Genomic DNA, 14058 nt, shown 5'->3' with positions numbered 1-14058 from the left:
GCATACGAGACCTTCTCCCCTTGCCTCATCGTTCTCGCCGTCCCGTTCGGTCACACTTCCTCCCTCGCGTCTGTTTTCTCTCCGCTTGTCTGGTCCATTACGTGGTAAAATCCTAACAAGAGAGCGACCTGGTTTCTCCCATTTTCGTCACCTAGCATCCTTTCTCAACCCCTGCATGAAATCTGCCTACTCCTCCGCCAGTCTGCCACCGCCAGCCGAGGTTCTCACCCATTTCCACGCTCAAGTTCCTGCCCGTCTCCTGGAGAGCTGCCGAAGCGCCAACATGCTTGTCAATCTCTGCCGTTTGCCTTTCTTTTGTTGCCTAAGGGGCTGACGTCTCTTCGGCACTGATGGGTCCATAGCTCACTTCACATTTCCCACTGTGCTCCATGAATGCCACCATCAGATATTCAGAGCAGCTGCTGATATTAAAGCACAGCTCCTTGGCGAGAGGGTGGGAAGAAACTTTGGTGGTGTTGAAACAGACCCAAAAACAGAGATGCTTCTATTTACATTTGCTACGGTGATAAAAAAAAATCCCTCCAAAAGGCTTTGCTCAGCTTCCAAAAAACACATGAATAGAAAATCCTCTTACATACGCATCCACGCCTGTTCTCAGGCAGCAGATGGACCCACTCAAGTGTTGAAACTCGGCAGGCTTTAATAAACCTTCCACACGCAGGAATGGGAAAACGCTTCACAAGCGACTTCCAGGCGTGCGGAATGGAAAGGTGCTCTCTGATGCCTCCTGAGACGGTTTTCCAGGCCGGAGAAACAAACTTCCTCAGCAGACTGGGACTTAAATCTATGACGCACACATCCCCCCGGCAAGTTCACCCCACAGGGAGGCATTTCTAAACCTAAACACAAACCATCAAACATTAAACTTGCATTAACTGGTTCTGACAGGGAATCATTACCATTTTCCCCCCGCTAAGCACAAACACGTGCTTGCTGCTGCTCGAGCTCTCGCGCATTTTATTTGTGCCGTTCCGTTATGACTGACTGATAACCGTTTATCTGCAGCTGCGCTTTCCCTGAATCTGCTGACTCCAACATCAACTCAACGTTCATGAATAAAAGAAACGAGGCAGAGGGGGCGGGACTTACCGGCAGCGGCCATGTGTTCGCTGGTTCTGATTGGCTGGAAGCCAACAAAGGGGACCTGCATGGACAGTATGAGCCCCATGATGTAGAAAGTGCTGTAAGCTGCGAGGAGACAAAAATGAAAGAGAATCCAAAGGAAAAAAGGGAGGAAAGATAAGAAATCAGATGAAAATAAATGACAGCATTAAAAAACATTCCTGAGCTGCAGCTTTGGTCCCACTGAGGGAAACCAGCTTCAGTAGAGTCGAGTGATTTCCACAGCCGAGCCTCGTGGGGAGTACATACAAAATAGCTGATCTAACGTCATTTAGTGAGAAAATGGGAGTTGGCTCGGCACCGTGTGGCAGGGAGGCATGGAGTGTGGCGGTGCTGCTGAGAACTCCCACCTGTGTGGCTCGAGGGGGGCACTGATTCGCCAATACGCCATCTTAATTAAGATTTCATACTCTTCCTGAAGAGTGCGCCTCGTTTTGGAAGTAGTTGCGCCTGCCCTCAGCCACCTCTTTTTCACACATCTGCTATTGATTCTAGACAGAAAGAGATGACTTGCGAGGGAACATAGCCTGCAAGGCGTTTAATTAAAGTATGAGCTTTTTTTTTATTTGAGCAGGATCCTTTTTTTATGCTTAAACACACCTGACTCTGGATGGAGACGTAGGCAGGAAACAGAGCCTGTGCTTTGACCTAATCTGCAGAATTCCCACAAATTTGTTCCTCCATCTTTCGTTTGCTATTAAAGGTGCGTGAAGTTCAAAATGGCTCCAAATATCCAACTATTTTCCACCTCATCTGGCGGTCCTGCTTCATCAGACACGGCTCTACTTTTGAAGAATTGATTGGCGTCGGAGCAAAAGGTAGGTCACAGCTCTCTCGCTGTGAAGAGACCATGATGCATTTGAAATGGCTCAAAGACTTTGATTTATGAGTAGAACTAATCATCATGCGGCGATGATACTCGACACCGCATCGTTCATCTTGACCAGGAGAGGAGAGTCACGGCTAAGATGAGAGTAAAGTGTGCAGACGGTTCGGAGGACTGAACCGGAGCTCTCAGACGAGTGGAACCGGGATGATCTGAGGAGTAACGAGCCTGCCCTCCTCATCGGTGCTCTGCTGCTGGTTATTGCAAAAAAAAGGCAAGAGAACCAGGTAGCAGGTGGCTGTGTTTACTGTTAAGTGGTGTGTGTGGGTGTCTGCAGGACTGAAGTGTACGCTCTCACGGTGGAAGCTTGTTTCAGGGTCAAATGTTTGGGTAACAACGCTTGAAAACACACAAGGAGAAGAGGTGGAACGCCTGCTTATTGCATACATTTACATCCCAAAGGAAAGAGCTGAAAACAATGTCTGCCTCTGTTGCAGCTGCGGTGTGACGGCGATTTAAATATCTAGCTAACGGACGCTGTTCGGGCGGAAACGTTGTGCATCGTGTGCTGGTGTTTGCTCATTGTGTCTTACCGATGTAAACCCTCCGGCTGTAGCGCTGCATTAGCAGCAGCACGAACACATGCAGAGGAATCAGGTTGATGATGAACACGTAACCTCCCCACGCCGACACCTAGAAGAACGCACCACAAAAACGAGAAGACATCAGTGAGGAAACTCAGGTGTGAATTTTTAAAATTATTTTATTTCAGAAAAACGTTGCAGCAGACTCAAAAAAGGCTCGACTTAAAGGTGAAACAGGAGACGTTTGTCTGGAGCATTTTTTACTGTCAAGAGTGAAATGCTCTTCACATACCCACGGCAATAAAATTATTTCTTCAGACAAGACAAAGGGGAAACATTTTTTTATCTCCTCCGACACCTAGTACAACCTTGTCCAGTCATTGTGACTGCCCCAGTCTTATTGAGGTGACAGAAACGAGAGGGATAATGTATCTGTTGTGTCCAGCATTCTCCTGGATTCTGGAGGCGTGGCAGTGTGTGTGTGTGTGTGTGTGTGTGGGGGGGGGGGGGGGGGGGGGGTAGTTTGCTTAAATGCCTTTTCCAGGAGCGCCTCAGATCTCGACACTGTGGATCTCAGGACCTCATGTTTATATTTAGCACTTGGAGCATCTTAATACATTTTCAGCTCAAGACCTAGGAGCTTTTTTAATGTTAAGCTTAGGGCTGTCGCGGTTGAGGAATTCCCCCTGCGGTGATTCAGGGTGGCTTAATATTGCGGTGTGCGATATTATTGCAGCCCTTTTTTTTATTGCAGTACTATCTAAACATAATGTTTACACATTTAAAAAAGGTTAAAAATTGCCGTGCCTTCTTTTATAACACTTTACTGAATGCAGATCAAAGGGCAGTAACAACACAGATCGCAGTAACGTTTGTTTCTCCGACAGTCGGAGTCCGACTGAACTTAAAAACAACAAAATTCAGGAGGTTAAACTTTTAAATGCAAATTTGGCTGCAGCATCTAACAAATAAGAAACAAGTCCCCATTTTGTTTAGTTGTTTAAAATCAAGCATAAAAAATTACATGTACCGGGCGCGCGCGTGCCGGGGCGGGCGCACTATCATTTCACTTTCACACACACGAATGACGGTGATTTATAGCTCGGTCACGTCCTTGTTACCCACAAGGAAAACCAGCATGTTAACTATATACGGTTTGAGAGAGGATCTGAGAGGGGTGGCAACATTTCCAGCAACACTGAAAACCCTCTCGGATGGTGCGCTCGTTGCACGCACACGTACCTGCGTGCGACTCTGGCGACAGTGGCGAGCAAAGGGAATCTCTCCCGGTTGTTGCTCCACCATGTCAGGGGGGGGTTCTTTAGGGTGGATGCATTCCTCCTGCAGGTAGCGAGTGAGCTCCAGCTCGGCTCAAACTCTCTTCAGGACGGTTGCAGAAGCAGTGCTTGTCCGGGACTTCAGCAGGTCTCCGAGCGTTTATTTATTTATTTTTTTGCCGCTGGTGGCAGCTCTGTCTCGGCCAAGGACTCTGGCTGCGCAGCAGCTGACGTACTGAAAACCAAAGTGCTCCCAAAGGAGCGAAGTAACGTTTCGTGTTGATACCAGTGCAGCCATCCTTCTCAACATGCATCATTGAGTTGAACCAAGTTCAGTAATCGCGGTGGCCCATGATGCAGCGCGGTGGGCTTCTTCATATTGCGATATTTCATTTTTGCGGTTACCGCGACAGCCCTAGTTAAGCTAGAGATTTAACATTGATCTCAGTGACTGTTGAAGTAGAAACCTGACCAGTTTCATATCTGACTCCTCTCTAATGGCCAGATACTGCACTTAACAGTTTTGTGGAGCAGGTAGGTGATCTATAGGGAGCCCTTTACCCGCTTTATGGCTTTTAGCTGTTATGCTAGCAGTTAGCTTTTTAAGTTCATCAATAGAAAGCAAAAGAAAAAGAAGAAGTTTGCTTTTTGTTGGCATCATGGTGGAGCCTGGAAGTAAAAGTAAGAGGAACATCTTTGGCTTTAGCTCTTTACTTCACCTCCAGAGAGAAGATCGGAGCGGCCTACACTAGTTTGAGGGAGCTAACGGGAGGTCCAAAATCACAGACTGATTACCTGGTTTTGTTGTAGTAGTAAAGTAATACTTTTTGTCCAACAATGTGGATCTTTTTACTTTGTGGTTTATTTTAGTATCAGCTGGCTCGTGTTAGCGTTAGGTCATTGTTAGCATTAGCTAATCTACAGCAGGCTGCAGCATAGCTGTTTACGACAGTCGTAATTCCACATTCAACCAGTAGGGCGGAGGAGCGGGAAAGATTTCAGTGTTACTTAAATGAAGATGCTGTAGTCATGTGATTCTGGACCTTTGCCTGAGACAAAGGTCTGGTGCCACAACGCAGACAGGAACAACAAGCGCTACTTTAGCAAAAGTTTTAAAATCAATTCTCCAACTTGAATAATCACACATCTGAAAGACTCCCTGAAAGAAGGGTTTCTAGAGCTGGAAATTACTCATCAGTGGGAAGAAACCACTCGAGGTTCTTCTTAAGTTTCGCCGACAGGAAATACAATTTAAGAAAAATCACGTTATTCAATTCTGGGTCTGGAGGGCCGGTATCCAGCAGGTTTTAGTTTTAACCCTGTTTCAACACACCTGATTTCAATCAGCAGGTGATTAACAGGCTTCTGCAGAGCCTGATGAGCTGCTGCGCAGCTGATTGAACCACTGAAAATAGTGTGTTGGAGCAGAGAAACCACTAAAACATGCTGGATGCCGGCCCTACAGGACAGGAAGTGAATACTCAGGATGTAGATGGAAGAAAATAGAAAGCAGACATAGTTACAACTCAACGGTCATGTGACAAATGTTCTTGTGATAAGCAGCAAGATTATTCAGTAGTTGGGTACAAAACTCAGTGAATACTAAAAACAATAACAATCTTCCACCCCTGGCAACAGCAATTAAGAAAAGGCAGTTTGAGGATATTTGCAATAAAAGCGCTTTGCTCCAAATGTTCCATCTGTGCCGAAACACTTCTACAGCAATCAAAAGTGATTCAAGTTTCAGTCAGCAATTACCGTCCAATAATTACACCGTTCTCTTTCCCCAAACAATAAGTCAATCGTTTCTTAGAATTCAAGAAAATGTGGCCAAACGGGGAAGAAGATTCAAATTAATGATCAACTCCCACCCTGAACAGACAGTTGAAACGTTTCAACTGTAATTTCAACCAAATCCCCAACATGGAGAACAGAGAAGTTCAACAATAGAGAAAACAGAAAATTAATCATTTGTGCTAGAAAGTCAAACCTAGGAAGAGCTGAAGGCGGCAACTGAGGGATTATATATCCGCAAATTATTTAATCCCCTTTCACAACAGCTTGCACCGAAGAGTTCTTTCGCAGTACAACAAAAGGAGCATTCTTCGCACGTTTTTAATCACAGGAGAAATACGCATGTAGGGTTTAATTGAAACAGAAAAATCATTTTCAACATTAGGGCTGAGAAATAAAAACAAAACTGGGTCCTTGCTGGTGCAATTATCTTTTGGCAGTCGCTTGCATCTGTTGTCTCAGACGGTGACAACCAATTAGAAACCCGTGAACCGTAACTCGAATCAACACCGAAGATGAATTCAATTTAAGAGTCGTTTTCATTGTTGACACCGGAGCGGCTGATCAAGACTTTCAGACTGTCTGAAGACGAATGAAAGCGTAACGGTGGAAACACAGCGAGGTTGCAGCCTGCAACACATCTAGCCGAGTTAATTTTTAAGCAAGACATTCAGAAACAGAATATGCACAGTAAGGAAGTCTGGAGGAGTGCCGGAGACACTAATCAAAATTCCTTCAGTACATCCGACCAAAGCTAACTACAGTTCGAGGTCCTGTATTCAACCAGAGTCGGAGCTGCGCCGGAACGCTCATCTTTACAGAAAGGGCACAAAGACAAGAGAGCAGTTCTTCCAGAAAGACTCGTGGCGCAAGTCATGCCTGCAGAAAAAACACGGACAAGTCACCTGTGACCTGATTTACAGCTGGAAGCAGATTTCAGATGGGACCAAAAATAAAAAAACAATCCATTAAATGTCATTTCAATGACATGGTTAGCACCTGCTGCCTTACTGCAGGAGTTTTAAATGATAACGTCTGAATTGAAGGAGTTACTTATTTTTGATAATATCTTGAATGTGACATCACCAGATCTGTTAACACATCTGCTCCTGGCAGATTAAGATCTGTAAAACTGACTGAGCTAACGAACTTTTTTAGTGCTGGCTAAGATCAGTTGGCTGTGGCAGCCATCTTGACTTGGATTGATTCCAAACATTAATCAGTTGTAGATCAACAAGTGATAATTACTGTCTGAGAGCTCCATTCAAATCCATCCAGTGGTTCTGGACATATACAGCTGACAGATGTGGTACACTCCAAGGATTATTGCTTAAGAGACCTCGCATCAGTTCCTGCTCAATAGTTGGTTGACTAGTATTAACACATCAAATCGTTGCTCTATGTCTGCAGGACTGAATAAAAGCTATTTTGTATGTTTGCTAATGTTGCTGTGGACTACCTCCAACTCATACCATCTTTGATGTCAATGTTCTATTATTGGAATCCAACTGAAATTAAGTTTTTGAAAAGAATAATATTGCAAGAATATCTGCGTTTATTATTAGAGGTGAATGTAACATGTACCAAACTGTAGAAAGCATTAAGGGTGTGTATTGCAAGAATCTGGTGATACAATTTTGAGGGTGCGCCATCTTGTGTACCCAACAATTCACTGTTGAGGTTATTTTTCCTCATGTCATAGCTTATTCATTTCCAGATAATTTCAGTACACATTAATTCCAGTTACCAACTACCCTTTACTCCACATTCTTATCTATGCAACACTGAACACAGAACCAACATATTTTTGCATTAAATCTACAGATAAAAGATGAATAATGAAAAGCAAAGCAAACATAGGCAATCGGTTTCGCTTTTGTAAACAGAATCAGCTGAGATGGCAAGATCCAGAGCTTCTGGTCTTTAAATCAAACAGACACCTTTTGGAGCATCTCGTGAAAAAACGTAGGGAGCGTGGCTTCAGTCAGCATAAACGAGGACAGCAGTAGCTCAGGAAGTAGAGCAGGTCATCCAGGAAACTGAAGGTTGCAGGTTCAATCGCGGCTCGTGGTTGAAGGGACCGGTGGCGCCAGGGTTCGGCGGGCCTCGAATCTGTCAGTGCGCCCCAGGGCAGCGGTGGCTACATCATAGCTCATCCCCACCAACATATGAATGTGTGTGTGAATGGGGCAATGACTGATTGTGCTGTGAAGTGCCTCAGGGGGGTGTAGAACCCTAAGAAGGCGCTATACAAATACAGACCATTTACCATTTTTACCATGGAAAGTTTGTGATGGCAAGAAGACGACCTCAACACCTACTTTACCACCATCGCTCAATCTTTGAAAACACACGATGGCGCCACATTACTGCCACAGACTTACCACTTCCCTAGAGCTGCCTCAGCTCTGCAGAAAAGTAACAATAGGCATGTTTCCACTACAAGAACTTCAGGGTAGATTTAAGGAACCTCTAGATATGTGCGTGTCCCCACCTGACCGGGCTGTCTGAACGGCTGTTTTTCGGGAAGCTTCTGAGTACCTGCTCTGGAGTAAACTGGATTATTGCCAACCCGTACATAAGACATGCCACCATTACATTGTTAGCAGCAGAAATTAAATGTTACCATTTCCAATACAAATGCAGGTTAATGAAATGCATTATATTTTACTGGATATATTTATGTGTTCTTTTGACTAAGATGTGTTATTAATACAAACCTAAAATGTTACTGAAATGTAGGTCAAATATTTGTAACTATAAATATCAGATGGGAAACAAAGAACTCAACACCAATCTAATGCATATTATTGAGCCTTTTATAATGAGTCTGTTATATCAGCCTGATAATTTTGTTGTTTTATTTCATATTTTTTAGCAGCAAACCAGTTTTGTTTAACTCGAAACGTTGTCAAATGGAATATTCAATTAATCAACAGAAGCTTAGATTAAAACACTTAACGAAAAAATATTTTGCTTTTAAAAAAGTGAGGCAGTTGAATGCACAGAGTAGGCGTGTGCTGACGCATGGTCAGGATGGTACCAACTCTGCCAGGAAAAACCCGGGATTAAATTATGATGTACTTAAAATAAATGCTTTTATCATTAATTAATTAATTATTACTTTGGGTGCTATTTTGGGCTGATCAGTGACATCACTCACTGCCAAAGCAGTCGTGATATGCTGACGTCTGTGCAAGTTCTGAAAGGGCTGGATTTGAATGGAGACACAACAGCTGAGACGACTGGGACGACATCCTATCTCCTGGTCAAGTTCCCCATCCCAGGAACTAGCCTGGAGTTCTGGTAATGGAAACATTTCTAATGTATGAAAGAGGCTGGAGTTACAGGGCAGTCTTGTTAATCCTTCCTCAACTGTTGGCTGGGTAGGAGGAACAACCACTAGTGACTTCTCTTCATCGAACCCAGAATGTAAATGTGCACGGTGCTGTTGCATGTTGCTGTTGTATTTTATTTTTATACAACTTTCCTTTAATCCTGATGAGTAGATCGCACGCTCAGTGGCTTAAATATACAAGCTTCCGCCATTGCTGTTTAGCTTTATCCACAGATCTGTACCCTTAAGTGTCCAGGCAGCAAGCTTAACTTACGTTCCAGCCATGCTTTGGGCTGTTTTTCGGCATTTTTCTTATAATCGTTTATAAACGTTTATGAATCGATTTGGAATCGACACGTCACATAGTGATGCATCGACTAAATGTTGAGTCAGCACACCCCTAGGTATTGACTCTTATGGGCCATTCCCATCTGTACCTGGTCGGCCCTGCTCGGATAGCTCCAGTCGGCCCCACTTATTTTGAACCTGAGAGGGTTAAATGTCCTAGCGGGGAATTGCTTTGCAACACTCCCCAGGAGACGGAGAAGTCTGAGGGCAAATTGTCTCCGTCCGTGCGAGCGTGCCTCTCCCTCGTGGCGATGACGGAGAAGTATAAATTAGGCTTAACGTGTCAGGATTTTAGGATTTTGTGTTGGGGGTGAACTGGAGCACCCAGAGAAAACCCCCACGCAGCACTCGGAGACACAGAAATGATTTGATCGGTTGAGATGTCACCTGTGCTGCGTTTTTTTTTCTTCGTTTGTATTTTAGTACCTGTTGGTGGAAGAAGCTACATCCTAGACACATAGTGTAAACACTCTCTAATGTAGTGGCATTTTAAATCAAGAGCCAACCCATCTAAGGTATTGACTCTTAGTCTACGGAAACTAGAAGCTCTGATAAGCGTAATTGTTAGAGCTAAAATCTTTAACCCATTCCTATTTCCTCCTGCAGAAGCTCTTGAAGAACTACAGGTTAATATTCTGCTCTTCTAAACTTTGAGCCTTTGTTTAACCCCTCGTGTTACTGTGTGTTACTACTTACTAAATTTAGATTGGCTGCTCGTATTATTTCCTCTGCCTGCAATCCTGTTCCTGCAGGTCTGCAGCATCTACTCTCTCACCCATTCAGTTTCTTCTCTCTGAAAATTTTACGTTTTCCTGATTCAAATTCTCTGTTTCCTAGTTTTAAAAAATCTAAACCCATGCCAAGCTCCCTACTTCACTTTTATATGCTTTTCTGATCTTCATTGGTGTTCTGGAAGAAGTCGTCTCTAGTAGAAGTCGGATTAGTCCCAGCTGGATCCTAGGCCAGATGTAGAAGGCGTTGGCTCTTCAGCCTCCCAGTCTTCTTCAGCCTCCCATTCTTCTTCAGTGCTCCCATGGGCAGGCCCGGGGTTCTCTGGAAGCTCGTCGTTATCATCATGAAGACTGGGAACAGTTGGGTTCCCGTCACTGGGTACCTGGGTAGTCACAGTTTTTTCTAAATTCAGTTCCCCCAGATCTTCAGACACAGCTGTGGGATTGTCTGACTCGTCCTCCACAGGTGGCTGCTCGTCTTCGACGTTTAAAGATGCTTTCTGCATTTCTTCCCTTAGTTCAATCGTTTGTGTTTCATCATTATGAGGACATGCTGCGTAGCAGGGGCCCCTGTATCGGGTACCAAGTAACAAGTGCCCTCTAACCCATTGCTGGGTACCAAGGTACTGGGTACCCAACAGGTATCCAGTTCCCAAGACATGGTCAGCCAGAGTTTGCACCTCCTGATGAATCTGGGCTGAATCTTTTTCGTTCTCTTGAGAGTCCATCTTCTGTTCTTCTAAACTCTGATTCCCAGCTTCTAAATACTGGAACTCATCTAGGAAGCATTCATAGTTTTCTTTAACCTCCTCTTCTGAATTTGTCTTTGTTTTTTCTAAACTCAGTTCCCTGACATCATCATCATCATGAGGACCTTGAAGAGTTGGGTTCCCGTCACTGGGTACCTGGGTAGTCACAGTTTTTTCTAAATTCAGTTCCCCCAGATCTTCAGACGCAGCTGTGGGACTGTCTGACTCGTCCTCCACAGGTGGCTGCTCGTCTTCGACATTTAAAAATGCTGCTTCCAGCTCCTGCACAATCTGATCTAAATCCCCCTCTTCCTCTTGAAGAAGCTGGAAACATTGTCCAACATGTCTGTCAATTTCATCCATTCTCGCTTCCAAAGAATTAATTATCTCTTGAGTCAAAAGTTCAACCCCTTCTTCCAGAGCTTGTTGTTTCTCCTTTAAAATGTGAGTTTCTGCTTCCCTTTTTTCCATAAACTCTAGTTTCTCTTCCTCCAGGTTTTGTGGGAGCGTTACTAAACAGTCTCTCTCTTCCTGAAGAACCCGGTGAATGTCTTGAATGACCTGCTCTGAGTTTATGTTTCTCTCTTCAGAGTCTGTCATCTGTTTGATGAGAGTTTGTTGCCTAATTTGGAATATTTCCAGCTCTTTTGCCTGTATTTCCTTATTCCCCTCTTCCGATCTGAACTTTGTTAACTGGAAATTTGTCTTTTCTTCCTCCAGAGTTTCTCTCTGAAGTCTCAGACCCTCCAGCCCTTCTTCTAGAGCAGTTTCTTTCTCTTTTAAGATCTTACCTGCTACAACAATTTCTTCCCTAAAGTCCGTCACTTGTGTTTCCAGACTTTGTTTTCCCAAACGCAAATTGTCTAATTCTTCCTGGAGGAATTTGTAAATCATCCCTTGTTCCTGCTCTGATTCTGACTTAGTTATCAGGAAACGTTGTTTCTCTTCCTCCAGGTTTTGTCGGAGCGTTACTAAACAGTCTCTCTCTTCCTGAAGAACCCGTCGAATGTCTTGAATGATCTGCTCTGAGTTTATGTTTCTCTGTTCAGACTCCATCATCTGTTTGTCTAGACTCTGTTGCCCAACTCGTAATTTTTTCAGCTCTTGTTGGAGGTAAGCCTGTATTCCCTTATTCTCCTCTTCCGATCTGAACTTTGTTAGCTGGAAATTTGTCTTTTCTTCCTCCAGAGTTTCTCTCTGAAGTCTCAGACCCTCCAGCCCTTCTTCTAGAGCAGTTTCCTTCTCTTTTAAGATCTTACCTGCTGCAGCAATTTCTTCCCTAAAGTCCATCACTTGTGTTTCCAGACTTTGTTTTCCCAAATGCAAATTGTCTAATTCTTCCTCGAGGATTTTGTAAATCCTCCCTTGTTCCATCTCTGATTCTGACTTGGTCATCAGGAAACGTTGTTTTTCTACCTCCAGACTTCTCTTCTCAAGACTCAGAAATTCCAGCTTCTCCTTCAAATCCTGTAAACTTTCGTTGAAATCTTTCACAAACCCTTCTGCTGTTTTCATTACCTCCAATTTGTCCTCCTGCAGATTTTCTCTCAGAAGTTGAACATCTAGTTTGTCTTTGAGCAGAATCTGTCGGATCTGCTCTGATTCAGTCTGAAACTCAACGATCTGGTTCTGTAGAGTAATTTTCCCAGCGTTTAAACGCTCCTTCTCATCGCGGAGAGCCTGCTTTTCTGCAGTTAACTCCCTTTCTGTTTGTTCCTTAGATTCGATAAACTCTAATTTCTGTCTTTCCAGATCTCTTTTCAAGTTGTTAATTTCTTCTGTTGATCTCTCTTCGCTTACCTGTAAAGCTTTCCATAAATCTCCGACTTTCTCTTGTGTCTTATTCAAGTTTTTGGCCATCTCACAATTTGCAATTTGAGTTTCTTTAATCTTATTCCACTCATCTTGAATTTCTTGTCTTTGTTTCTGCAGTTCCCTGTTTTCCAACTCAATCTTTACTCTGTGTTCGTCGAGTAACTGAGTTGAAACAAAATTATCTCTTCCTTTCTGAGAGCTAGTCTTTAGTTCATCAACATGATTCGTTAGTTTCTTTTGTTGATCCTCAAAGTGGCATTCTCTTTTCTTCAGATCCTGCGTTTTTGTTTCCAATTTCTGTCTTTCCTCTTGGAGACTTTCCCTGATGCAAGCTATGTTTTTCTCAAACGCATCCACCCTTTGTTCAAAGTCGCGTTCCTGGTTACCAAAAACTAGTTTTTTGACTTCCAGATCTCGTAATTCTCTTTGTAAAATCTCATATCTTTGGTCTAATTCAGCTTCATATGTGTCTGAAAATACCTCCATGTTTCCCTCGTGTGGTCCACCAGTAGCCATTGTAGGTCTGTTCAGGTCTAAAACCAATCTGCAAATGAAGCTGTCTGTGTGCCTGCTTTATGTTTGCCCTTTATATAGGACTGTGCCCTTTATGACATCATCAAAGGAAGCTGATGCTGGTAGATTCCGTTTCCCTGACCATTATTATCATTATTTTTTTTTGTTCTCCCGGAACTGTGCTGCTCTGGGCGGCTGCATGTTGGAGTAGCTCTGTTGACTATATGTAAGTTATGCCTTTTCTTGGACATTTTTTCTTCTAGTTTCTCAAGAAAAACTGTATTTTTTGGACACTTTACTTTTCTGTTTCTGGTGCTGTGAAGCTTGGAGGATTTTTACTGCTATTTTTTTTTAGCTTTTTTCACTTTTTGAACATTTGTTATGATGCGTAACCATGGCAACAAGCTGGTTTAACATCGGGAGCAGCTGATTGACCACTGGAGGAGATAATGCAAAGGAGGATTCTCCAGAGAATCAAGAAAATTATGGACAACCCTGAGCATTCTCTTCACAAGACTGTCCGACAACGGAAGAGTGTCTTCAGTCAGAGGCTTCTTCAGTTTTGCTGCAACACTGACCGCTACTGGAGATCCTTCCTGCCACCAGCCGTTGTAATATACAATAACGCTTTGATGACTTGATTATTATTATTATTCTGAGCTACTACAGCAATCAATTTCCCTCTGGGCTTGATAAAGTATTTTTTGAATTGAATTGAATTGAATCTTTTTTTCTTTGTTGTTATAGTTCTGATTACAATTAAACATGTCCCCTGGTGACCTGTTGATGTTGTGGTGTTGTGGTCCTTATGCCTGATGCTTTGTACCATCAACAGAACATTTATCGTATGGATGTTTGTGCTTATTTAATACATCTGATTCCTGGTTGTGTTGTAGAAGATCCTCCAGGTCTGGGTCAGTTAGAGACTGGGACATTTACAA

General features: G+C 43.4%; 1 protein-coding gene across 2 annotated transcripts in view; it reads right to left on the bottom strand.

The window, feature by feature from the left end:
- LOC107394545 (dolichyl-diphosphooligosaccharide--protein glycosyltransferase subunit STT3B) overlaps positions 1-14058 on the bottom strand; it is a 143542-nt gene that overhangs the window by 21496 nt on the left and 107988 nt on the right. For both annotated transcript variants that reach the window (XM_070547595.1, XM_070547594.1), the window contains exons 5-6: positions 2563-2662; positions 1111-1209 (exon numbers count right to left, since the gene is read on the bottom strand). In XM_070547595.1, coding sequence (XP_070403696.1) covers positions 1111-1209; positions 2563-2662 — 199 coding nt within the window. The remainder of the gene's footprint in view (positions 1-1110; positions 1210-2562; positions 2663-14058) is intronic.

This window comes from Nothobranchius furzeri, chromosome 19 (genome assembly GCF_043380555.1).
Source record: "Nothobranchius furzeri strain GRZ-AD chromosome 19, NfurGRZ-RIMD1, whole genome shotgun sequence".
In the NCBI taxonomy this organism is placed as follows: Eukaryota; Metazoa; Chordata; class Actinopteri; order Cyprinodontiformes; family Nothobranchiidae; genus Nothobranchius; species Nothobranchius furzeri.
The sequence above is the reverse complement of the archived record's forward strand: the minus strand, read 5'-3'. Positions and strand labels throughout refer to the sequence as shown.